This window comes from Macaca mulatta, chromosome 5 (assembly GCF_049350105.2).
Source record: "Macaca mulatta isolate MMU2019108-1 chromosome 5, T2T-MMU8v2.0, whole genome shotgun sequence".
NCBI lineage: Eukaryota > Metazoa > Chordata > Mammalia > Primates > Cercopithecidae > Macaca > Macaca mulatta.
Genome location: NC_133410.1, coordinates 55,980,970 through 56,008,863, shown reverse-complemented (window position 1 = coordinate 56,008,863; position 27,894 = coordinate 55,980,970). Strand labels below are relative to the sequence as shown.

The 27,894-nt window shown below is 39.8% G+C and overlaps 1 protein-coding gene across 16 annotated transcripts in view; it reads right to left on the bottom strand.

The window, feature by feature from the left end:
- The window catches only part of CNOT6L (CCR4-NOT transcription complex subunit 6 like), a 103,429-nt gene extending 79,642 nt beyond the window's left edge, over positions 1-23,787 (bottom strand). For 3 of the 16 annotated variants that reach the window (XM_015138446.3, XM_078001589.1, XM_078001582.1), the window contains exon 1: positions 23,068-23,787. Coding sequence is in view for 5 of the 16 variants with exons in the window: in XM_078001588.1 (XP_077857714.1) it covers positions 22,785-22,789 (5 nt within the window). In the remaining 11 variants the exon portion in view is untranslated. 16 annotated transcript variants of the gene reach the window in all.
- Positions 23,788-27,894: the final 4,107 nt, after the last annotated feature.

The following is a 27,894-nucleotide window of genomic DNA, read 5'->3' as shown; positions in this document are numbered from 1 at the left end:
ATTAATTTTCAACAAAACTGCCAAGGACACAGGTGTGGTGGCTCATGCCTGTAATCCCACCACTTTGGGGGGCACAGGAAGGCAGATTGCCTGAGCTCAGGAGTTCGAGACCAGCCTGGACAACATGGCAAAACCCCATGTCTAACAGAGAAATACAAAAGATTAGCTGGGCATGGTGGTGTCCCTGTGGTCCTAACTACTTGGGAGGCTGGGGAGAGAGGATCACTTGAGCCTGGGAGGTCCAGGCTGCAATGAGCCATGATGGTGCCGCTGCACTGAGCCGTGATGGTGCCACTGCACTCCAGCCTGACAGAGGAAGTCCTTATTTAAAAAAAAAAAAAAAAAAAAAAAAAAAACAAAAACCTGCCAAGGATATTCAGTGGGGAGGATAATCTTTAACTAATAGTGCTGGAGCAATTAGATTATCATATTTTAAACAAATGAACCTCAAACTTTACCTCATACTATATATACATAAAAAAAAAAAACACAGTAGCCCCCCCCCCATTCCCATCCCTTATCTACAGTTTCACTACAGTTTGTAACCTGTAGCCAACTGGGTCAGAAGATATTAAATGGAAAATTCCAGAAATAAACAATTCACAAGTTTTAAATTGTGTGCCAGTCTGCGTAGTGTGATGAAATCCCATGCTGTCTCGTTCAGTCCTGCTTGGACATGATTCATCCCTTTGTCCAGCATATTCACACTGTTTAGTATACCTGCCCATTAGTCAATCAGTATCTGTCTCAGTTATCAGACTGTCAGTCTCACAGTGTGTTTAAGAAACCCTTATTTTACTTAATAATGGCCCCAAAGCATGAGTAGTGATGCTGGAAATTCAGATATGCCAAAGAGAAACCATAAGAGGCTTCCTTTTTAAGTGAAAAGGTGAAAACTTTCAATTTAATAAGAGAAGAAAAAAATCGTATAGTGAGGCTGCCAAGATCTATGGTAAGAATTAATCTTCTACCCATAACATTGTGAAGAAGGAAACAGAAATTCATGTGGTAACTGCAGTTTTAGGCAGCCACTGAGGGTCTTGGAATATATATCCCCCACAAATAAGGGTGGGACGACTCTGCTCAACATGGATCACAGAGCCAAAATTATAAAATATTTAGAAGAAAACACAGAAGAAAACCTTGGTGACTATGACTTTGGCAAGGATTTCTTCAACACCAAAACAAAAGCATGATCTATAAAACAAAAAAATGATAAGTCCGACTTCATCAAAATCAAGAACTTTTGCTCTTTGAAAAACATTATTAAGAAAATAGGCTAGGCATAATGGCTCCTGTCTGTAATCCCAATACTTTGGGAGGCCAAGGAAGGAGGAGCACTGGAGACCAGGAGTTCAAGACCAGCCTGGGCAAATACAGCCAGACCCCATCTTCACAAAACTAATACAAAATCAGCCAGGTGCCTACAGGCCTAGCTACTCAGGAGGCTGAGGCAGGAGGACTGCTTGAGCCCAGAGGCTGCAGTGAGCTATGATCATGCCATTGCACTCCAGCCTTGGCAACAGATTGAAATCTTGTCTCTAAAATATATAAACGATTTTTTTTAAAAAAGAAAATAACCCACACACTGGGAAAAAATATTTACAAATCATGTATATGATAAAGAATGTATGTCCAACATAAAGAACTGTCAAAATTCAGCAATAAAAAAATTTCTAATGGGCAAAGCATTTTAATAGACACTTCAAAGAAGATATATTGATGGTTAAAAAGTACGTAAGATGCTTTACTCATTAGAGAAGTGAAAATTAAACCACAATGAGATTCTACTCTATACTTTGGCCTATTAGAATGGCTACGTTTTTTAAAAATCGAGCAAGAAAACAACCAAAACTTTCACACACTACAGATGAGAATGCAAAATTCTCCAACTTTCGGGAAAAGTTTGAAGGTTTCTTAAAAAGGTAAACAGGCCAGGCACAGTGGCTCACACGTATAATCCCAACACTTTGGGAGGCCGAGGTGGGAGGACTGCTTGAGTCAGGAGTTCAGCATGAGCCTGGGCAACATAGTAAGACCCCATTTCCATTAAAAAAAAAAAAAGCCAGGCATGGTGGTGTGCACCTGTGATTCCAGCTACTAAGGCAGCCAAGGTAGGATTGCTTGAGCCTGGGAGGTCAAGGCTACAATGTGCCATGATCACACAACTGCACTGCAGCCTGAGTGAAGGAGCAAGACCCTATCTCAAAAAAAGAAAAAAGTTAAATATGCAGCTACCGGCCGGGCGCGATGGCTCAAGCCTGTAATCCCAGCACTTTGGGAGGCCAAGATGGGCGGATCACGAGGTCAGGAGATCGAGACCATCCTGGCTGACACGGTGAAACCCCGTCTCTACTAAAAAATACAAAAAACTAGCCGGGCGAGGTGGCGGGCGCCTATAGTCCCAGCTACTCAGGAGGCTGAGGCAGGAGAATGGCGTGAACCCAGGAGGCGGAGCTTGCAGTGAGCTGAGATCCGGCCACTGCACTCCAGCCTGGGCGACAGAGTGAGACTCCGTCTCAAAAAAAAAAAAAAAAAAAAATGCAGCTACCATATGATCCAGGCATTCCACTCCTAGGTATTTACCCAAGAAAAATGAAAACATTTGTTCACCCAAAGATTCAACTGAACTCAAATATTCTTATAGCTTTACTTATAATAGCCCCAAGCTGGAAATTGTTAAACAGGCCAAGCACAGTGGCTCATGACTGTAATCCCAACACTTTGGGAGGACAAGGTGAGAGGATTATTTCAGGCCAGTAGTTCAAGACCAGCCTGGGCAACACATCAAGTTCCTGTCTCTACAAAAAAACAAAGTTTGCTGGGCACGGTGGCATGCACCTGTAGTCCTAGCTACTCAGGAAGATCACTTGAGCCCAGGAGGTTGAGGCTGCAGTGAGCCATGCTCATGCCACTGTACTCCAGCCTAGGCTAGTATAAACAAGGTCAAAAGTAGTATGTTCAGGACAGGTGTGTTAGCTCACACCTGTAATCCCAGCACTTTCGGAGACCGAGGCAGGTGGATCACCTGAGGTCAAGAGTTCAAGACCAGCCTTGCCAACATGGTGAAACTCTGTCTCTACTAAAAATACAGAAAGTAGCTGGGCATGGTGGTGGGCGCCTGTAATCCCGGTTACTCAGAAGGTGAGATAGGACAGGAGAGTTGCCTGAACTCAGGAGGCAGAGGTTGCAGTGAGCTGAGATCGTGCCACTGCACTGCAGCCTGGGTGAGGGGAGTGAAACTACGTATTTAAAAAAAAAAAAAAAAGGAACACATTCAGACCCAAACTAAGATGTTGCAAGGGTACCTGTATAAAAGGATCACATATCATCTATTTTAAACCAAGTGTGAGAGATCTTTCATTCCAAGTAACAAATCCTCTAGAAAAAGTAGATTTAGTCAATGCTTTAATGTGAAAAAAACTTAAGTAACATTCTAACACTTCATATAAAATCCTTCATCTTTTTCCCTTTCCTATTTTCCAATTTCGGGCTCTGCCTCTCTGGTGGTATATGGCAAATCCAAGAATTGAGTATTTTTTCACAAATGTAATATCTGTTTGTTTATATAAACAATCACCTGTATATAAAGAATGTTGTACTCCATCAAAAAAAAAAAAAAACCTAATTCTAGAAATTGATTTTAATTACTAGAAAACTGAACTTGATAGTATCAAAAACTGAACTAATGAATCCTTTTCATAAAGCTAATTACTTTAGCTTTTCTATTTCTTCAGGAAAATATTTTAAATTAAGTCTTATACAAAGGCAGGTGTTATGGCTCACACCTATAATTCCAGCACTTTGGGAGGCCAAGGTGGGAGGACTGCTTGAGCCCAAGCGTTCAAGGCCAGCCTGGGTAACACAGTGAGACCCTACCTCTACCCCCAAAAAATTTTTTTGTTTTTAAACTAGCCAGGCACAGTAGCATGTGACTGTGAGTGACCACTAGCTTCTTGGGAGGCTTAGGTAGGAGGATTACTTGAGCCCAGGAGGTCAATGAGCTTATAATCATGCCACTGCACTCCGGCTTGAGCAACAAGGCAAGACCCTGTCTCTTTAAAAAAAAAAAAAAAAAAAAAAAAGTCTTGTATACAAACTTTTGAACAATATGAAAGTCTGAGAATAGATGTAACAGCCATCCCACACTTTTGATCTGAACCAAATTATACAATATTTTAATGTCAGATAAACATAAAAGATGCATAAAGACGTGTTAAAACTAGTATGACTATCCTGAGAACCAGGGTTTAGAATGTGTATAAGCCATATCTAAAATCTACAAGTCTCCATTAAAAACAGTAGAGTAAGACAGAAAAATCTTAGTAACCCAACTGTCTGAGATAAAACTTGATAAAATATAAAGAAAAGCTCCATCCAGGAAAGGGTTCCAAGGTACCAACATCCCAGAAGGATTTAAAAGAAAGGTAAGGCCAATGCTGACTCACATTGATCCAAAACAACTAGCATTAAACAAAGAGCTAACCCTTAACTTTTTGGCATGAATAAAATGCCTACAAAAGTATCCACTCTACTCATACAAATGACCGCCAAGAAGGTGGTGCTTTGTATTGAGCGAAAAGGTTAGAAGGGAAGGGGTGTCAACTTTAAAATAGCTCCGAAAATAGTTGATTAGAAGGATAAAGAACAAGAGAACTTACAATGGCTTTGAGTCAAGCTTGGTTCCAGGAAAAGGATACTCTGACCCTATGTGAAAGCAAAAACCAGCCACTGAAAAATATAGACACCCAGATTTTGCCAGCAGAAGGAAGAGTATTGTTCATTTCCCACGAAGGTAGCAGAGCCTTTAACTTCAATTCCTAGGTTTTCTTGGCAAAAAGATACTCTGCTAAAGCAACAAAGCAAACTAAACATAATGCTCTTCACAATTTCAATCCTGCACTCAAAACGCCAGCTTCACAAACTCATCAAAGGTCACAGAGGAGCTAATTTCCTGTTTTGTTACTTAAAACTCATTACCTTCCTCCTGAGCTAACCAATATGGAATAATTTCCTTCTTCTTGTTTTGAAGCTGACAAAATAATGACAGTATACATACAACATACTAAAAAAAATTTTTAGATAGTTACTAAGAGTCAAGGAAGAGAATTTGGTATCATTTTCTGAAACCAAATTGCAGAGAATCCATGTCTAATATTACTCCACTTGAGGAGGATTTATTTTTCTTAACAAATCTTAAAACCTTTATTTCGAAGTTATTTTATCAGAAGACAAAAGGCGGGGGGGGGGGGGGAATGTAACATTTTATGAATATTTATCAAAAACCCAGGATAAGTCATGCACCTTGCATGTGCCTGTAGTCCTGGCTACTCAGAGGCTTAGGCAGGAGGATTGCTTGAAGTCAGGAGCCCAAGGCTATAGTGAACTATGGTTGCATCTGCGAATAGCCACTGTATTCCAGCCTGGGCAATATAGCAAAAACTATGTCCCCCTACCCTAAAATCCTTATAGTTCACGAAACAAGATGACAAAAATGTAAACAATGACTACCATATTGTAAACATTTATGTCCCATTTCTTTCTAAAATGTATTTAAACTTGCTTTCCACAAAAGAAATATAACACTATTTACGCATAATTTCAATTTAGTGAAGAATATGTGTAAATTCCATTAAAGTCCATTATAAAGCTACTAAGAAGATTCCAATGGAGCTAAATCATCTGTTCTAAAACAGATGATTGTGAGGTGTGTTACAAATACAGTAATTTGTAACTATTAATAGCAAAAATTACCTAAATTTATGTACAACTTATACATACAATATAAATATACTGTATGTCAGCATTGATTCTCTATCCTCTTACCAGTATTCCAACAAGAAGAAAAGAGTAGAGTTACAACTATTTCTCCCAAATATTACAAATCATGACGGATACATGTTGCATATGCACATATCCTTCATGTATGTTATATAGGTTTTAGTGTTCTTTGTATTAAAATATGCCTCTTATGCTACTAAAATATGTTTTCATTAAACATAAATGACTTCCTAATTACTAAATGAATTTTCAATCTCCTTTTCAACCAGCACTCATCCCACATGGTTTCTCTGGCTTCGAAAACTAAGGACATTATTTCTTGAAACTTTCCCCTCCCTTATCTTCTGGACCAGATTTTAACTAGACTGATAGAGTTTACGAATGAGAGAGAAAAGAAAAAATGCACTGAACCCCCCGTATGTGCCCAGATGGTATGCTAGAGAATTTGAATTACTGCATTTAACTTCACCAAAAGTATAGACCCTAACTATCAACTATCATTTTACAGATGAGGAAGCTGAGATACAGAGAAGTTGTGCAGACATCTAACATCTCACAGCTAGTAAGTGGCTAGACAGGAATTTTAACATAGTTAAGACCAAATACAAAATCCAAGCTTCTACAAAATCACGCCAAATTTCAGACATTCCCAGAAGAAAATGTGGAGAAAATATTTTATAATCTTTGGGTGCAGAAAACTTATTCTAAGCAAGGCAAAGGCCTTTTATAAGGAATGATAAACAGTATTTTAAAACTTTAATGTCTGTAAGGCAAAGAGCAAAGTCATAAACAAAATCAAAATATAAACAACAAACTGGAACAAAGTCTCTGCAGTATTGATAATGAGCAATAAGGTAATGTTTCTAAAATGTAAATAGCTATTAACAAAGCAATAAGAAAAAAATACAGACACCCAATAGAAAAATTTAGGGTAAAGGTCATGATCAGGCAAATCACAAAAGAATGCATGGCCAAAAAAAAAAAATTACCTCCACTATAATTAACACATTCCAAAATTTAAAATATGTATGACTTTTTGTTATCAAAATGACAGAAATTAATAATGTGAGTATGAGTTTGGGAAAATAAGCATACATTACACAATTGTTGGGAGTAAAATTTTATAAAACATTTCTAAAGGGCAATCTGACAAGATGTATCAAATCTTAAATGTGTAATTACTCTGATCCAGCAATTTCTTTCCTAAAAATTTGCACTTTAAAAAAGTGTGCAAAGGTGTTTATACAAGTTTTTTCACTACATTAGTATTGATAACCCTCAAAAATACAGAAATAAATTGTCAATCAACAGGGGATTGAATGATAGGACATCAATAAAATGAATTACAATGAAGCCGTTAAAAAGCATGAGGTAGGGCCAGGTGCGGTTGCTCATGCCTATAATCTCATCACTTTGGGAGGCTGAGGCAGGCGGATCATCTGAGGTTGGGAGTTCAAGACCAGCCTGACCAACATGGAGAAATCCCAAATCCACTAAAAATACAAAATTAGCCGGGAGTGGTGGCACATGCCTGTAATCCCAGCTACTCAGGAGGCTGAGGCAGGAGAAACGCTTGAATCCAGGAGGCCAGGCTGCAGTGAGCCAAGATAGCGCCATTGCACTCTAGCTTGTCAACAAGAGCGACACTCCATTTCAAAAAAAAAAAAAAAAAAAAACACGAGGTGTGGAAATGTAAAATGGCACTGCTGCTTTGGAAAAGCCTGTCAATTCCTCAAAAAGTTAAAACACAGAAATACATATGACCCAGCAATTCCACTTCTAGGTATACACCCAAGAGAAATGAAAACATACATCTTCACAAAACCATATACATGAATTATTTATAGTAACTATGTATAATAATATATTGCTCACTCATAAAAAGGAATGAAATATTGGCCGGGCACAGTGGCTCATGCCTGTAATCTCAGCACTTTGGCCAGCACTTAAGGAGGCCGAAGTAGGCAGATCACCTGAAGTCAGGAGTTCGAGACCAGCCTGGCCAACATGGTGAAACCCCGTCTCTACTAAAAATACAAAAAATGAGCCAGGCACGGTGGCGGGCTCCTGTAATCCCAGCTACTCGGGAGGCTGAGGCAGGAGAATTGCTTGACCTGGGAGGCAGAGGTTGTAGTGAACCGATATAGCGCGCCACTGCACTCCAGCCTGGGTGATGCAGCAAGACCCCATCTCAAAAAAAAAAGGAATGAAATACTGTTACATGCTACAACATGAATTAATCTTGAAAATATTATGCTAAGTGAAAAAAGCAGACACAGTCACATATTATATGATTCTACTTATATTAAATGTCTAGAAGAAGCAAATCCATAGAGACAGAAAGTAGAGTAGAAATTGTCAATGGATGGGGGAACTGGAACTAACTGATATTAAATATGAGGTTTCTTTTGTGGGTGATGGAAACCATCTGGAATTTGCCAGTAGTGGTGGTTCGCAACACAGTGAATGTACTAAAATCACTGAAATATACACTTTAAAATGGTGAATATTTGTGTTATATAATACATATCTCAATTTTTATCCAATGTTTTAAAGCATGAGGTGTATTTATTAATGAAAAAAGATATTTTCAAATAAAAAAGCAAATTAAAAACAGTATACACAATATGAATCTATTTCAGTTATGTTTTTGTAGTTATGGAAGTATACATTGACCAAAAACAGGTAACAGTACTACTGCTTAGCCTTGAACAACATGGGTTTGAACTGCACAGGTTCACTCATGTGAGGATTTTTTTTAACCAACCACAGATGGAAAATATAGCACTCATGAGATGAGAAACCCATGTACACAGAGGGCCAATTTTTCATACACATGGCAGGACCTGAGTATGTATGCATGGATTTAGGCATACACAGGGTCATGAAACCAATCCTCTCTATACCAATAGACTACTGTATATATCATACTACTAACAAGCTTGATCACCATGAAGCAGGATAACCAGAAAATTATGCGTTTTATTATCATTTGAATTTTTTTTTTCAAAGAACACATATTACTTCCCAAAACAGACATGATGCAATAAAAATACTACCATCTGCAAAGAAAACTACATTACTATGACAAAAATACATAGAAGAGGGTAAAACAGGAGACAATACAAGCAAAGATAATAAACTTGGGTTCCATAAATCTCAGGAAACCTGCGAATTTATATAGAAAAAAATTACATCGCCATTTTCACTAATCTCTAAAATTTTCATGCAAACCTAAATAATCTACCATAATAGTATTAGCAGTACCTGTGATTTTTGTCACTAACAGAAGTACATTTTCATTTCATATTATAGTTGTTATAGAAATCTCAAAATATATGTACCAATACTCCAAAATTATGGTAGTTATTAGACTCATTGCAAGATGTTACCTAACAGTATTAATAGAGAAGTATATATATTACTATATCATATTTTGGTATTTCAATATAACAAGTTCCTTTTAAGTCCTATTTATTTTATTTCACTCATTTAAAATTATTATTCTACAATGGATTCACTGCCTTCTTCAGACTGAAAAAAGGTCCACAGCACCAAAGATTAAGAATCCATGCATTAGTGGCAGGAAGGGAAACCAATCATGAGGATATTCTAATCATTCAAGCATAAAGTAAGCAGAGCCCAAATTCATGCAACAATAGAAATCACTCCAATAGAATTCACAGCAATCTATTTAACACAAAATACACAATTTTCTTCCTTGACCTGCCTCTTCAGTTTTTCTTATTCATCTCTGACTTCTTCATAGTCAATCATTAAGTAGATCTATTTCTTGACTTATCACTTTATATTTTAACTTTTTTTAAAAAGGCCTCCTTCTTTCCAGTCCCATCTCCTCAGCTGATTGTGAATACCTCAATTAGATTAATCTTCTTAAAAAATTAACTTCAGGTCGGGCACAGTGGCTCACGCCTATAATCCCAGCACTTTGGGAGGCCAAGGCGGGCGGGATCAACTGAGGTCTGGAGTTCGAGATCAGCCTGACCAACATGGAGACACCCCATCTCTACTAAAAATACAAAATTAGCTGGGCATGGTGGTGCATGCCTGTAATCCCAGGTACTCGGAAGGCTGAGGCAGGAGAATCACTTGAACGCGGGAGGCGGAGGTTGCAGGGAACCGAGATCGCGCCATTGCACTCCAGCCTAGGCAACAAGAGCAAAACTCCGTCTCAAAAAAAAACAAAAAAATTAATTTCAAACTGCCACCAACCTGCTCAAAATCATTCCATGGCTCCCAATGTCTTTAATAGTAGTACTGATAATTATGATATTCTAGAGCTACATCTTGCAGTATCTATTAATCAAAACAATTGCGTAGGTAAATGAATGTTCTACAAAACATCTAAAACAGTATTACAACATACAATTTGTGCATTAAGAGAACCGAGGTTACGGATTTAAAAACCACCTGCGCTCTAGAGTTGAAATCTTTGTATCAATGACTCCAGAACAAAATTAAAATTCCTTACCAAGATATTCAAGCCCTCCACGATCATGCTCCAATTTGCCTTATTAATCTCATGTTTCCACTCAAGCCCTAGAAGTTAACCAGAAATTTGCTTACTTTCCCAGTCACCACCACCCTTGAACCTGGACTCATTTTTCTGAAACTATAGATCTGTTGATATGATTTCCATGTCTGTAATGCCATTTAATTACTCATTCATTTAATAAACATTTTCCAATTCCCTACTATATGCCAAACTCTGTATTAAGCCCCTACTATGTATCAAACACTTGAGCTACAAAGGTGAGGCATATATCATCTGTGCCCTTAAAAATCTCACAATCTTTTGTATTTTCAGTAGAGATGGGATTTCACCATATTGGCCAGGATGGTCTCCATCTTCTGACCTGGTGATCCATCCGCCTCGGTTAACTGGGCGTGGTGGTGCGTGCCTGCAATCCCAGCTACTCCCGAGGCTGAGGCAAAAGAATCGCTTGAACCAGGGAGTCAGAGGTTGCAGTGAGCTGAGATCACGCCACTGCACTCCAGCATGGTGACAGAGCAAGACTCCATCTCAAAAAAAAAAAAAAAAAAAAAAATCCTACAATCTAAGGCTACAGCGGGAGGATCTGTTGAGCTCAGGAATGCAAGGCCAGCCTGGGTAACATAGCCAGATCTCCATCTCTTAAAAAAAAAAAAACTCACAGTCTAATGCAAAACAGAGACATAAACCCAAGTCAAACACAAGGCAATGTAGTAAGTGTTATCAATGAAGAATGCACAGAATGCTAAAAGAGCACAGAAAAAGTTCATAAAGCAGGACTGGAAGTACCAAGTGAGGTTTCCCAGAGTAGACAGTACCAGAGGTAGATTATTAAATAAATCAATGAGGTGATAAAGTTTATAAGGTATTGTAGGCATATATAAAGCACAGACCAGGCTGTAAGTCACTCACTACAGCTAGGCTAGGGAATATGTGAGAGAGAGGAGTAACAAATACAAAAACTAGAAAAGTAAGCAAAGACAAGATCATCATGGCCCTTACATATAATGCTAAGAAATCTGCATCTTATTTAAAAGTAACAGGATGCAGCAAGATATCCTAGAGAGTACACAAGTTTAGATATTCCAGTGGCCTCAATCTATCACTTACTTGACCTTCATCAAATCTGCCTCTCTAAGCTTCAATTTCCTCAACTGTAAAGTAGAAATTAATAATATCAACTTTACCAGAATTGTTACAAAAAGAAATGAGTTCACGTAAATCTCCTTGCATAGGGGTCAGTCAATAAACTGCATCCAGACTGATTTGGCAGCAAAGAATGGCTTTTACATTCTTAAAGGATTGTTAAAAAAGAATTACAACAAAAAAATTAAAGGATTGTTAAAAAACAAAAAATTACAGCAAAAAAGAATATGCAACAGAGATCTTACATGACCCAAAAAGCCAAAATATTTACATCTGTCCCTTCACAGAAAAAAGCTTGCTAGGCCTGGCGTGGTGGCTCATGTCTATAATCCCAAAACTTTGGGAGGCTGAGGCGGGATCATTTGAGGTCAGGAGTTCGAGACCAGCCTGGCCAACATGGTGAAACCCCATCTCCAGTAAAAATACAAAAATTAGTGAGGTGTGGTGTGGTGGTGTGCGCCTGCACCTCAGCTTCTCGGGAGGCTGAGGCAGGAGAATTGCTTGAACCTGGGAGGCAGAGGTTGCAGCGAGCTGAGATCATGCCACTGCACCCCAGCCTGGGTGAGAGTGGGACTCTACCATTTAAAAAAAAAAAAAAAAAAAAAAAAGAGGAAGGAAAGAGAAGACAAAAGAGAAAAGAAGAGAAGCTTGTTGTCTCCTATCCTAGCCCCATAGTAGGTAACCAGAAAACACTAACTATTATTAGTAAAGGATTACAAGTAGAGAATGTAAGCAATGTGGGATGAATTTTACAAGGATTTCCCTGGTGACAATGTATATAAAGGAAAAGATGTTAAATGAGATATAATGGAAGTTGTAGACTAGCAAGGAAGATACTGCAGTAGTCTATTAATTTTTTCTCTGCCTTTCTTCTCATCATAAAGGCAAGAGCAACATTTATCTCCTCTCTTACTTATGCCTGTAGTTTAAAATCCATATGTACTCTATATGTCATAGCACTTAATATTAGTTACTTAGCATATTCTGCCTTCACTTGTTTACTAGATCCAAACTTAAACGTCCTATAAGTGTAAGCATTATACTATAAGAGTGTTTTAAATTCAAATAGATCTGGTTGTAATCTTGGGCATGTTAATTAACTTCTTTCCTAATAGGAAACAGTAATAGTGTACGTGTATTGATTTTTAGTTTGGTTTTTTACTACAGATGTGCCAGGTAGTGTCCTAAATACTTTACAGTACATCATTTAATCCTCATAAAACTCTACAAAATAAGGAATATTATCGCCCTATGACAGATGAGAAAACTGAAGCATGGAGAGGTTAAATGAGTTTCTGTAGAGCTAGAAAGTGGATGATCCAAGGCTCACTTTCTTAACCAGCTTTAGAATGAGAATCATACTGCCTCTCTCATAGGATTTTCAAGAAGAATAATTTAGATTACACATTTAAAGGGAAGGAGGGGAGTGGCTTTTCACATTCCTTGGTACTCAGTAGTCAAATAAATATTAGTTTCATTCCCTGGTAGAAAGATTATTCTGCATTTCTTTTTATTCCCCAGAACCCTGAATACAATAGTCTATAACAAATAGAAGCTTAATAAATATTAATTAACAGGTTATACTTTTGGTGATTCAAATTCTTACAGTGTTTCAAGGCTACCATTCTGTATATAACTCACATTATGTTGTTCCACAAAATTATATGTACATATTACAGAAGATTGTACTAAATATGAACCTATAGAATAACATACCCTGTAAGTAATTTCTGGGTTTTGCTTTGTTAAATATAATAAACACTATGATCAGAAAGCAACGGATATGAGATTCCAACAAAGTCTTTGTATAGAGAGACATTAAAGTTGGGATATACTAAATTTAGTTCTATTCTTTTAGCAGTATTTGTAGCTGGTATTATATAACTCTAATTTATGTTACTCATTTCGGAAATCTATTTAAGTAATATGGGAAAGAGAAAAATAGAGTTTAAACTTTAAGATTAGAGAGGGAGGTTCTCTCTGCAAAAGATGACTATAAGGAACATAAAGTGTTTTAATCTCTATTTTGTGTCACCAATTTCAATTGTTAATAAATGAAAACAATATTTGAAAGCCCCAAATTACCAGGCATCTATTCAGTACAAATAATGAGTTTCTCATAGAGCAAAACAAACTACTTATTTTTTTAAAAATAATTATAAATTTTATCTGTACCAAAATTTTAAAGTGGACTAAAAAGAATTAATGAAAAAATCCTGCTACAAAAAAAAATACAAAATAAAAATTCTATTACCACTTTCCAATTTCACCTGTTAACAGGAATATTCTTAGCTAAACTCAAAGTTAACTTCTCAGAGCTATACATGAAAGACAAAAATAAAAATTTTTAAAAATATTTATCTAATCAGAAAATGGCTGCATGGGAACACAATTAAAATTTCAAAAAGTAAACAAAGGGTAATCACCACATCAAAGGGAAACACAACTTTACCTTACTAAGCAAAGTTTCCTATGAACTTTGTTAAATTAGAAAATTAAAAAGAAAACTTATAAAAACAAAGCCATTGATGCTGAAATGTTTAGGGTGGGAGAATGTCAGCTGACAGCTAGATTCAAAGTACATTAAACTAAACATAAAATTTTTTATTAACCATAGCCCCAATATGGCAAATGTTTGCTTACTTTTTAAATTTTTTTAATTGGCATTTAATTGTATATATGTACGGGGTACACAGTGATGTTTCCATACATACAATGTGTAGCAATCAGATCAAGGCAATTAGCATATCCATTGTCTCAAACACTTATCATTTCTTTGCATTTGGAACATTCAGTATTTTCCTTCTGGCTATTTGAAACTACATAATAATATTGTTAACTACAGTCATCCTACAGTGCTACAGAACACCAGAACTTACTCCCCCATCTAGCTATAATTTTGTGCCCTTTAACAATCTCTCTCCCTAGCCCTCTTCCCCCTACCCTTCCCAGCCTCTAGAATCCTCTTTTCTACTTTTTACTTCCATGAGATTGACTTTTCTTGGCTTCCACCTAGAAGTGAGAATACATGGTGTTTTTACCTTTCTGTTCCTGGCTTATTCCACTTAACACAGTGTCCTTTAGTTCCATTCAAGTTGCCAAGAATGACAGGACTTCATTCTTTTTGAAGATGGATTTCATTCTTTATGGCTAAAGAATTCCATTGTGTTCACTTCTTTTTAAGTCCATGGCTGGCACTTCATTTATGATTTAGTATCTCCTCTGATGCCCTCCAAACCTAGCTATCAAGCTACTCAGTAAGAAATTCTCCACATGCTTTTTAGTATTTTTCAAAAGAAATGATACTTTCCACTGCTCAAAAAATCTTAATTATTCAGATCAGTAAAAGATTAAGTCATCTCCAAATGTGCATGTGTACTGATATGAAGATGATTAAAGATCAAGAAAGGGCCGGGCGCGGTGGCTCACGCCTGTAATCCCAGCACTTTGGGAGGATGAGGCGGGCAGATCACAAGGTCAGGAGTTCAAGACCAGCCTGGCCAACATAGTGAAACCCCGTCTCTACTAAAAATACAAAAATTAGCCTGTAGTCCCAGCTTCTCAGGAGACTGAGGCAGGAGAATCACTTGAACCTGGGAGGCAGAGATTGCAGTGGGCTGAGATCAGGCCACTGCGCTCCAGCCTGGGCGACAGAGTAATACTCCGTCTCAAAAAAACAAAAACAAAAACAAGAAAGGAATGGGGCAGAAAGGGACAGGGAAAAGGAGGAAAAGCTAGCCCCTCTTCCTCCAGCAAGTTAAGCATTATTATCTGCCCCTTATTACCTGACATAGCATCTTTACTTTTCTAATCCACATTTCACACTTCCCTCAAAACTCAATCCTAACACTCTCTCACAAACACACACACGCACACAAACACTCAACAATCTAGGAAATGAACTTTCTCAACCTGATAAAGGCTATTCATGAAAAATTTATAGCTCACTACTTTCTGCACACTGCCTGCCTATGGGCTAGCCCTTCTCCACAAGGAGCAGTTTAAAAAACAAACAAACAAAAAAAACCACACAGCTAACATCATACTTAAGAAGATGGAATGTTTTCTCCCTAAGATTGGGAGCAAGACAAGGATTTGCTGCAAGTCAAGTGACTTCTCTTGATGTTTCTTTTCAATTATGTTCTGCAGGTTCTATCCGGGGCAATGAAGCAAGAGAAAAAACTAAAATGCATCCATATTGGAAAAGCAGAATTGAAACATCATTTGTTTGAAGGTGACATGATATTCGTATGTAGAAAATCATATGGAATCCACTTAAAAACTATTAAAACTGGCCGGGTGCACTGGCTCACACCTGTAATCCCAGCACTTTGGGAGGCCAAGGCTGGTGGATCACGAGGTCAGCAGTTCAAGACCAGCCTGGCCAAGACAGTGAAACCCCATCTCTACTAAAAATACAAAAATTAGCCAGGCATGGTGGTGGGTGCCTGTAATCCCAGCTGCTCGGGAGGCTGAGGCAAGAGAATCACTTGAACCCGGGAGACAGAGGTTTCAGTGAGCCAAGAACACGCCATTGCACTCCAGCCTGGGTGACAGAGTGAGACTCCGTCTCAAACAAACAAACAAACAAACAAACAAACAAACAAAAACTATTGAAACTAAGAAATTCAGCAAGGTTGCAGGATATGAGATCAACAAACATAAATCAAGTGTATTTTTATACACTTGCCATGCAAAAAACCCCCAATTTTTTTTAAATTCCATTTACAATATCTGGAAGAATAAAATATTTGGGAAGAAATGCAGCGACAGAAGTATGAAACTTATATTCTGATAACTATGAAACACTGTTGACAAAGAAGATCTAAATAAATAGAAAAACATCCCATGTTCATGGACAGGAAGCCCTAATATTGAGATGGCAGTGGTCCCAAAATTGATGCACAGATTTAACACAATCTCCATCAAAATTCCAGCTGACTTCTTTGCAGAAACTGACAAGCTGATCCTATAATTGATATGGAAATACAAGAGGTTCAAATAGCAAAACAATCTTGAAAAAGAAAAAAAGAGTTTTTCTTTTTTTCTTCTCAAAAGGAAAAAGTTTGAGAGGTTTGAGGAATCAGAACTCTCAATTACAAAGCTGCAATAGTCGAGACCATATTAGTGTAAGGATAAACATATAAATCAATGAAACAGAATTAAAAGTCCAGAAATAAATTCTCTCACAGTTAGTTAATTTTGGACAGGGGTGATGACACAATTCAATGGAGAAAGAATAATCTTTTCAATAAATGGTACTGGGGCAACTGAGTATCCACATGCAAAGAAATATTAGACCTCTATAACAGATCATGTACAGAAATTAATTCAAAATGGATCAAAGTCTAAATGTAAGAGTTAAGACTATAAAACTCTCAGGACAAAACACAGAAGTAAATCTCTGTGGCCTTAGATTAGGCAATGATTTCTTAGATATGACACCAAAAGCTCAGCAAAATAATAATAATTTCACTTCATCAAGCTGAAAACGTTTCTGCCTCAAACGACACCATCAGGAAAATGAAAAGACAACTCACAAAATGGAGGAAAATACTTGCAAATCATATATAAGGGACACATCTAGAGTATATAAGACACTTACAACTCAGTAATTTAAAAAAAAAACTCATTATAAAAATGGGCAAAGATTGAGTCTTTTCACACACTTCTCTCCAAAGAGGATATACAAACGGCCAATAGCACATAAAAAGCATCATTAGCCATCAGGGAAATGCAAATCAAAACCAGGATCAAATCACACCCGCTAGGAGAGCTATGATGAAAAAAGAAGATAATAACAATTGTTGGCACAAAGTGGATAAATTAGAGCTCTCATACACTGCTGGTGGAAACGTAAAATACTGCAACCGCTTTGGAAAACTGTCTACAAGTTCCTCAAAAGTTTAAACACAAAGTCGTATATGTTTCAGAAATTCCACTCTCAGGTACATATCCAAAATAATTCAAAACATACATACATACATAAGAACTTGTACATGAATGCTCACAGCGGCATGATTTATAATAGCCAAAAAGTGAATGTCCATCAGCTCATGAATCGATAAATGTGGTGTATTCTTACACTGACTTACTATTCACCCATTACAAGAATGAAGTACTTGCTATGACATGGATGAACCGTGAAAACATGGTAAGTGAAAGGTGCTTATCATAAAAGACCATATGTTAAGATTGCATTTGTACAAAGTGTCCAAAATTGGCCAAATCTATAGAGAAAGGAAGCAGTAATTGCCTAGAACTAGGGGCATAAGAGAATGAAGGGTGACTCTTGAAAGATACAAGATTTATATTTTAGGTAATGAAAATGTTCTAAAAGTAACTATAGTGATGGTTGCACAATTGTTAATATACTAAAAACTGTTGAGCTGTACACTTTAAATGCATTACTTCTAAGCTATCTAAATTATACCTCATAAAAGGTGCCCAAAAGAAATCAACCATTTAAGTAATTCCTGACCCAACTGACATTCCATTTTATGTCTCAGAATGTCTATAGTTTATATCGTATTGACTTGCACTAGTTCATTTGTTTTGAAGTAACTAAATTATATGCTTTATCTCCTTTACTCACAAACTATAAGCCTTGCAAGAGTCTCTTCTACATCTTTCATACTTCTCTTTAGAACTGGGTACAATAATGGGTACAGAGTGGGTCCTCAGATTAGGTTTTCAATTTTCAAGATGCAAGATATTAGAGAAGTATTTACCACGGAGAAGTCAACCAGACTACTCCAAAATCTTCCTTTTAGGAAATAAAGAGATTATATATAACTCCCCAGAGATCCCTAACCAAACTGTTAGAATAAAAAATAAGTAAAAGTGACCCAGAGCTGAGGTTTCACATTGTAATAACCCTGGGCAATGATAGAATAAATTGTGATTCAATCAAAATTAAAGTTGTTCAGTGACAAAATACCATTTACTGTATTAGAGATCCAGTGTCAGTGCAGTTAGTAAAAGAAAGTTGTAGTATTTTCATCATGAAGCATGAGCACAAATTAATAATTAAGCCTCTGTTGTTTACTTGATGATTTTATTGTTCTTTCTGGGTTAAGGCTCACATGTATTAATTTTAATAACTTTAGAATTATAAAAACTGCAGCAACAAACAAGAGAATATGGTAAGGTCCACCTAAATGAGATTTCCCTCAAAGTAAAAGTAATAATCATCATCTATCCCAATAACGGAGGAAGAAAATTTAAAAAATGTGTTTCCTATGAAACTATACCCAGAAACTGAAATTCAGAGTTTTGTCCTACTGATCTGAACTGATTTCAAAATACAGAGAGAAATAACTCAAACTGCCAGAACTCATTAAAGCACAATGACAATCAATAACTGGATAGTACAGGAGAGACCCACTAAAGGTTACAGGATCCAACTGTAATGCTCTCTGAAAAATGTATGTCTTTATATAGCTACAGAAACTCACTTGTCATTTAAGCCCCTCAATGATGAGAGCTTCACCGTCCCACTCCTATGACTCTTCTTTCTCCTCTCCCCACCACTCTCCACTCACATACAATTTTACTCTTTTAAGATGGAAAGCAATTCTTAACTATCATAATTCACCTTTTGGATGTAATTTCATAAATATATGCTAACATCTACAATAACACCATGAAATGCCCCTTGTAGCAGAGATGGCCAAGCTTTCCACCAGCCAGGGACATTTCCCACTCCCCCTGCATTCAAATAAGACTCTGTGACAAATCTTGCCAATAAAATTTGGAGGAACGTTTGTCATTTAAGTCCGGAGTTTCTTAAGAAATGGTCATCAGGTAATAAGGAGGACTTCAAGGCCCTAAGAAATGGTGGAGTCACAAGATGTAAGTTGTATGAGTTCCTAAACTACAACATAGAGGAAAGCCACAAGAAATCTGCTAACCAGGAACACCTGCACTGGAACTGTCATGAAAGCAAGTAAACTGTCATGAAAGCAAGTAAACATCTGCACTGAACTGTCATGAAAGCAAGTAAACTTCTCTGAAATTTTGGAATGTATCTATTACTCTAATTAGCATTACCTAAAGTAATACACACAGAAATTCCTAAGTATTCCAATTCTCCCCAAAGACATTAATAACAGATATTTTGGAAAGATTGCTTAAAAACCCATTTAAGTAACATTAAATTTTAAAATCTAAACAAGTTTCCACCTTGATTTTGTTGTAACATAATTCCTTTAGTTTAAATAGCCTTAGTACTTCCACTTCATATCCAAATATCTTTATAGTTCAATATCATCTGTTTTCATGATTACTACAGAGAAACGTTCTCACCAATTCTTCCAAATTAAAAAAAAATTATGAAGTCTTTGAAAATAATTAATAAAGTCCAATGAAAATTACTTTATCAAATACTAAATAAGAGCAAATTCATTTCTATTTCATTGTTTCTAAGGTATTAAAAAGTATCATTTAGAGTTTTAAGGTAAGAATTATTTCTTTAAATATAACCATAGGGCAGAATATTCTGTTCAGTGTAAATACACACTCCACACACACTTCAAGAAAATCATGTTTTGCATTCTAATAGTTGCCCCTAGTTATTTACAAAAATTCAAGCCCCTCAATGAGCGCTTCCCCCTCCCCATCCTGTGACTCTTACCTTCACAGAAATTTTTATATTAAAAAAATGCAAAAAAGTTATACTGAATGTATTGAAATTTTAGTTTGAATCTTAGAAAATAAGATTTTTTACAGCTTATTATTTATTGATACAAATAAATTACCTAAGTCCTACTGGGAAATCTGGCATTTGTAAATAGGACCATGACAAATTTAAACCAAACTCCCACATTTTCTTTGTCCTATCTTTACTCAAAACAAAAAGAAAACAATATATTAACTTTTCTGTTATCTTTACCTTAAATTCCATACCTCTCCATGATATTATTTTTTCCACACAGCACAGTTAAAATTTAAGAACACATTTCCTACTCCAGACAAAATAATAAAAATGGAAAGTTATTGAAAGTTAAGTTGACACAGGATTTCACCTTACATTCAAAGAAATATTCTAAGAGGTTTTGTTTACCAAAATCAGTCAACATAAGCTAGCATTTTTCATAGTATTTAAACTTTGGGGATCTATATAAATTTTGGTTCCTTAATCCTTTTTAACGTTTAACTGTATTGAAACATATATGTGCTATATAGTGGTTGCAAATTTTTTACCAGGGCTACAAAACAAAAATCATAAAGAATAATGAAACTGAGAGATGGTCTATTTGAAAATATGAAAAAAATATTAAGTATAACTATTTTTATAAATGATTAGGCTATTTTAATGACCTTTTTTATTATTAGAAAAATGACTTCTCATATACACGAAAGTCATTTATATATATATACCTTTTGTACATTGAAGGGTTCTGAAAGATTCCATTGTCTTTTTTATGTTATAGTTACTTAATATTGCTCTAAATAATTAATCATATTTGTGCTTGCAAAGGCTCTTCAATGCCCATAGTCAGGGCTGCAGGAGGCAGAACTAAAATTTAACTAAGCATCTACTATATGCCAAACATATGTTTTCTCATTCTATTCTCAAAACGACCTTACTATAAAGGTATTAGCTCTCCGTGACTGATAAAACTCTGGTTTATAGATACTAGATACGTTGCCTAAGGTCAAACAGCTAAGAAAAATCACACAGCTGGGATGCTAACTGAAGTCTGTAAAACAAGTCCTTTTCCCACTAACTGCGTGTGTTAAATTATTTTTCCAGTAGTGGTAATAGAGAACAGCTCTTCGCCCCTCCTTCTCTTCCCTCCACTTCCCCGTGAACAGCATACACTATTTCTTTGTGAGACCAGGTGCAAAGAGCAATCTCTGGCCATGACACAGAGTACGGCCTACAAGGATCGAATCTGTATTATGATTTTATCCATAGTAGGGTTCTAGCTAAATGATCTAACTACATACAAATGTAATGAGGTTGGAGTAGAAAAGCACATTAGCAAATAATTATCCAAATGCCATTTGTACTTGGCTCTGAAATGTACTGTACACCTACTGGCAGCAGGTTTATCTTTACAATTGAGTTTTGCTTAGGCTAGTCTCAAAATAGCTTTCCAGCAGCACATGCTGAGTAGACGACAGAGGCTGCTTGATCTAGTTTTTGGAGACTGAGGAAAACGTGTTTGTTGAGCCTATCTTCATTGACAAGATAACTAGAGGCAATACGGTAAAATGTAACACTGTGCTTCCAATGTGTACAAACGGCTCAGCTAAACTCCCTGAACACAATCCACCTAAACAGTGTAAGCTCAATAACCGGCCGAGTTAAGGAGGATGACAGCTCCAGTAACTTCCTCTTCCTCACCCAGCTCCTCAGCTCGGCAGCGCGTACACGCCTCTCCCCCTAGGAGGCAGGATAAAACAATTTCAAATGCACAAAATCCATCCAGTCCCACCAATACCACCGGCCAGGGAAGCCAGTTTCCCTTTCTTCCTCAACCCTTCCAAGAAAATGTTTGTCTAATTAAAAAAAAAAAAAAACTTACCAACGGCAAAGTATTTGCAACAAAAATCCAAAATATTTACTCAGTCCCTCCACACAGCCTTAGGGGAAGGATGAAAAGAAGGGAACACGACACCGCGGATTCCCAACTGTTCTGATTCACTTTCCCTCGGGTCCCACAGCCGGCCGGGCGAAGGCTTGCAGTTGGAACGCCAAAATAAGCCTTCGCCTCTCAGGAGACGCGGAGGCGGCCACGGCGACGGCAATCGGCGCGTCCCGCCTCCGACCCTCACCTGCCCAGGCCCGAAGCAGCGCCGTGGGCTCGCGCGGGCTCGGCGTCCCGGGAGGCGTCCAGGGAGGCGGGCGGGCGCCCAGGCGGTTAGGCCGCGCTGCAGGCCGGCGCGCTTCCTGCCGCGGCCGGGGAACGGCGGCGCGGCACCGACCCGCAGCTCTCCCAGCCCCGCTGCCGCGCGTGTGCCGCACTCACTCAGCCCTCCCCGGCCGGCCCCCGAGGAGCAGCTCTCACCTGCGAGGCTCGGGAGCCTCAGCCACAAAACAGTAGGGACACGCCACTCTGGGGTCCCGGCCCCGGGCCACCCCCGACACACACACACACACACACACCCCGGAACCTTCGCCCGCCTCTGAAGAGACGCGGGTCAGCCCCGCCGCCCCCTCCAGTCACCCGACACACACCCACTCGCCGTGGGTCCTCGGGCCGCCCCCCCACCCGCCAAAGTCTCAACTCGCACACCCACACGCACATTTGTCCCTCTCCCACCTCATTTCCCCGGGGAAGCGCTCCTCTTCCCAACACTCTCGATCCTACTCGGAGGCACAAGAACACTCTACCTCATTCTCTTCCTCTGGCCCAGAAGAAGCAACAGCAGCCATTTCCCCGCGGCAGGGGAAACACACACACAAACACGCGCGCGCGCGCGCACCAGGCCCCCACAGATGCTTCCCCTCCAGAGCCGCGGCCGCAGACGCAAACACAAACACCCACGGCGGGCCTCGCTCCCGCCCGCCCCGAGGGGAAGCCGCGGCGGCAAACCGGGCCCAGACCTGGGACTCGCGGGCGGGCGCGCAGGGAACCCGGGCCCGGGGTCTCGGGGGGCCCGCGCCCCCTCCTCACCTGCATTCAGCGCGCCGGGGTCCGGGCGGCGGCGGCGGCGGCGGCGACGGGGCGGCTGGTGCTGGTGCTGCGGCGGCGGGGGAGGCGGCGGCGGCGGTGGCGGCGGGGCTGAGGGCAGCAAAGACATGCAGGCAGCCCGCCGGGGGGAGAGGCACCGGCCGGAGGGGATGCGGGGCGGGCGGGCCGGGCCGGGCCGCCTGACGAACGGCAGAGGCGGCGGCGCGGAGGGCGGCTGAAGGGAGCGAGAAGGAGACAGACCGGGGGGCGGGAAGGGGGACGAGGGCCGCGCCGCCGGGCTTCGAGGACAGTGACCCCAGGCGCGCAGGAGAGGCCCCGGGGCCGCGGCCGCCGGCGCGAAGGCCCCAGCCGAAGGAAGCTGCGCCCCCGCAGGGCCGGAGCCGCGGCTATTGCTCCGAGAGCCACGCAGAGCCTGGCCTTGGCCTTGGCCTCCTGGTGCTTGGGCTGCCGCCGCTGCGGGGGTTGCTGCTGCGCCGGGTGCTGCTGGGGCCGAGGTTGAACAGAGACGCCAGCTTTCGGTGCCTTCGCTTCCGCTCACACACTTTCACACCCCCGAGGGCCGGGGGAGAGACGTCCGGGCGATATCGGTATTGAGATTAATAACAAGGTGCAGAGAGTGCGAGAAGGAGGAGGGTTGATTGACGTGGAGGGGCTGGCGGGAGTCAGTCACTACACAGCGCGGAGGGTTGGGGTGAGGGGAAGGAGGCGGGGCGGTGACGGGGCGGAGCTTCTACGCCGCTCTTTGGCCCCGCCCCCCGTGCGCCGCATTTTGTCGCGGTGCGCGCGCGGAGGCCGCGGCGTCTTGTTGGTTTTCTCTTTTGCCCTGACTTTCTCACTGTCTTTCCCTGGTTTGAGCGAGGAGCGGGGCTGAGAAGAGTGGCAGGGTTTCAAAAACCCACATCCACAGAGCCTTGGCGGAAGAGACGGAAAACCGCCTCACCCCGGGTTCTTGTGTGGGCGCTGTTTACTGCACCCTCCTCGCCCGAGGCGACCTGACGGCGAAGCGGAGCGTAGGTTTAGGTGGCGGAGACGCCAGGTGAGGTGAAGTGACCGAAGGAAATGTTTCCTGACATCTTCGGTCGATTTTTTTTTTAAACGTGTAACATCTGTAAGTTGTATCGTGAAAGGTAAATAAAAGAACCTGTGACGCTTAGCGATAACCCGGTCCTATTTTCTAATTCTCCCTTCTTGTTGTAGACTTTAGTTTGTTGTTTGGTAGTTTATCCATCCATGTACAGAATGAAAACATCCTAATGTAAACTAGAAATAGTAGTGTTTACTTGGTGAACGTGGCTCTGATACTTTAAGTTTCTGGGGTTTGTTTTTGTTTTTGTGGGCCAGCTTCAGCTTTTAACCGCCAGGAGTCCGAAAAGCAAATTACACCGGCTGTAGAGGCAGAGTACTGCTGTTGCAGTTTTGCACAATTTTAATCTCTTTCTCAATGCATGCCCGGACTCGTGTATGTACCAGTGTTGGTCAAGGGTATATTAGCAATGTTCAGTATTTTTCCCCCCATAGGAGTGTTTAGCACACTAAGCACGTTGCGTTAGTTGCAGTTCATCTTAGGCCTTATTACTGAATGTAAAATGCCTTCCTCTCTTGGGGGAAAAGGTGCGGTAAAAATGCAAATCATCATTTAGCTAAAACTGAACAGCTGTTACAAGAGTCCACAATTGCAGAACTATTGCACCACTTTCATCTTGGCACCAGGAAGGGGGAATGAGTGAGTAAAAAAGCCCCTCAGTTCACAAGACCACAGACTACTTTCTTTTCTACCTATGTTAATTTTCCATTTCCCTCCCTAGCAACACCAGCCCCACAACCATCTTCTGTAAAACATGTCAAAACGTCCTTAAGCCTGGAAGAAGTCTCACTCTTTCTCAACTATCTAAGAGTCTAGGCTGACATAAAATGAATAATTATCTTTGACTTTGTAAGCAGGAAAGCCAAGCAAGTCACTTCAGGAGTCCAAATAGTGGACCTGCCTCAATGGCATCTTGCCACAGTATTTCTCCTTGGCACACAATCACTCTCTCCCAAGGAGAAATACTACCAAATATGGAAGGAAAGAGGAAAATAAATACCTGAAAAAAACCAATCAGGTAATGTGATAACCTCACAGATTTAAGCATCTTTAACGATAAATTTTGTATGAGTAGTCAATGAATTTTCATTCATATACAATAAACAAGCACATATGGAGGGCATATTGTGTTCCAGACGCTATGTTTAGCATTGGAGACACACAGCCAAGCATATATAGTCCCTTTTCTTAAGTAACTCACAATCATTGTAGGGGAAGCTGACACATAAACAGGAAATTCTCACGGAACAAACCAGAAATGAAAGTATGAGAGATGACACAAAATTAATAGTCACAACAATGTCTAGGAGGATGGGCTGACAGCACTGGCATTTACACGTGAGCCATATGACATCTGCCCACTCTTACAGGCTGCCTAGCAGTAGTGACAGTAGTGGGGAAAAATGACAGGGCCATTGTGAATGTTAAGCACTAATAAATGGTGGATTTTGGTGGTCCTGAAGGTCAACTTTATATATGGGATGTTCTTTGTTGGCCTCTAAATTTTAAGTAGTAAATGCACCACAATCCATAGCAGGGAGGGGTAATTGTAACTTTCAGAGTTAATGATGGACAGTGGATGTTGTCATAGGATCATTTATTTTAGTGCAGGTTAAGTTTAGTATTTACTCTCAAAGATGTCCTCTTTATACGATATCAAATTGATTGACTCACTAAAAAGGAAAGGAATACTTTTATATATTAACTATATTATCAAAAAATAGATTGCTGTTTTTCTCATTTGCAATTAGAATGACATTGGAGAAATAAGTTTTCAGATAGTTGGCACTATACAAACGCCAAGAAATTGTCTTCAGTGAGATTAAAAAATAAACAGGCCGGGCGCAGTGGCTCAGGCCTGTAATCCCAGCACTTTGAGAGGCCAAGGCGGGTGGTGGATCACCTGAGGTTGGAAGTTTGAGACCAGCCTGACCAACATGGTGAAACCCCATCTCCACTAAAAATACAAAATTAGCCGAGTGTGGTGGCCCACGCCTGTAATCCCAGCTACTCGGGAGGCTGAGGTCGGAGAATCACTTGAACCTGGGAGGCGGAGTTTGCAGTGAGCCTGAGATCGTGCCATTGCACTCCAGCCTGGGCAACAAGAATGAAACTGTCTCAAAAAAAAAAAAAAAAAAAAAAAAAGTTCCTCATAAGATTCCACTTCAAAAGATATCCCAGAAACGACAACAAGTGAATAGCACTTTAGCCATTGTAAAGAAGCAGTTTTATAGTGGATCAAAGTTTGCTACAGAAAGTAACCTGCTTTTGATATCTCATTTCTGAGAATTTTTCATGTTTATCAGATATTGCAGTATTTAAGGTTAGAAATAATGCAATAAGAAAATAGCTGGGTGCGGTGTCTCACTCCTGTAATACCAATATTTTGGGAGGCCAAAGCAGGCTCATCACTTAAGGTGAGGAGTTCGAGACCAGCCTGAAAACTCATCTCTACTAAAAATACAGAAATTAGCCAGGCGTGGTGGCAGGCACCTGTAATCCCAGCTACTCAGGAGGCTGAGGCAGGAGAATTGCTTGAACCCTGGAGGAGGAGGTTGCAGTGAGCCAAGGTCGTGCCACTGCACTCCAGCCTAGGTGACAGAGTGAGACTCCATCTCAAAAAAAAAAAAAAAAATCTTTAAAGAAATGATTTATCCAACTGAAGCTTCTGGCTTAAGTGTGGCCTTTTTGACCAAATTGTTTTAATAGCAGCAGTATATAGGTACAATTTGTTCTGAAACAATTATGTTTATTTGTATTATTGGAGAATTGGTTTATTCCTACTCAATTAAAGAAAAAGGTACTTCGTGTTCTAGAGACCACCTGTGTCTTTTCCAAATTAGCAATTAATGTTTGAACTGAATAAATCTTCCTGTCTCTCCATGTTTTTGTTGTTAACACAGGTAGTGGTGGGTCCTATAAGATCCCTTATAACTGTTCTTTTGTCTCTTTTCTGAAATTCTGTTGAGCAGCTTATTCAAAAGACGAAGATTTCAATTTTTTAAGAAAATTAGTACTATTTGGCCAGGTGTGGTGGCTCACGCCTGTAATCCCAGCACTTTGGGAGGCTGAGGCAGGCAGATCACTTGAGGTCTGGAGTTTGAGACCAGCCTGGCCAACATGGTGAAACCCCGTCTCTACTAAAATATAAAAATTAGTCTGGCGTGGTGGTGCGTGCCTATAGTCTCAGCCACTCAGGAGGCTGAGGCAGGAGAATCACTTGAACCTGGGAGGCAGAAGTTGCAGTGAACCAAGATCACACCACTGCACTCCAGCCTGGGCAGTAGAGTGAAACTCCAACCTCATAAAAAAAGAAAAAGAAAATTAGTACTATTTGATAGTCTATTAAATTTGATTTTTGGGGGGTGGTGGGACAGAGTTTTGCTCTTTTTGCAAAACTAGAGTGCAATGGCATTATCTCAGCTCACCTCAACCTCTGCCTCCCGGGTTCAAGCAATTCTCCTGCCTCAGCCTCCCAAGTAGCTGGCATTACAAGTATGCGCCACCATGCCCGGCTAATTTTGTATTTTTAGTAGAGATGGGGTTTCTTCATGTTGGTCATGCTGGTCTCAAAACCTCAAGTGATCCGCCCGCCTTGGCCTCCCAAAGTGCTGGGATTATAGGCGTGAGCCATTGTGCCTGGCAAATTTGATTTTATTTAATACATACTTTCATACTAATAGCCATATAACAATAAAAATGTCACATTTAAGTGTATTCGGTAA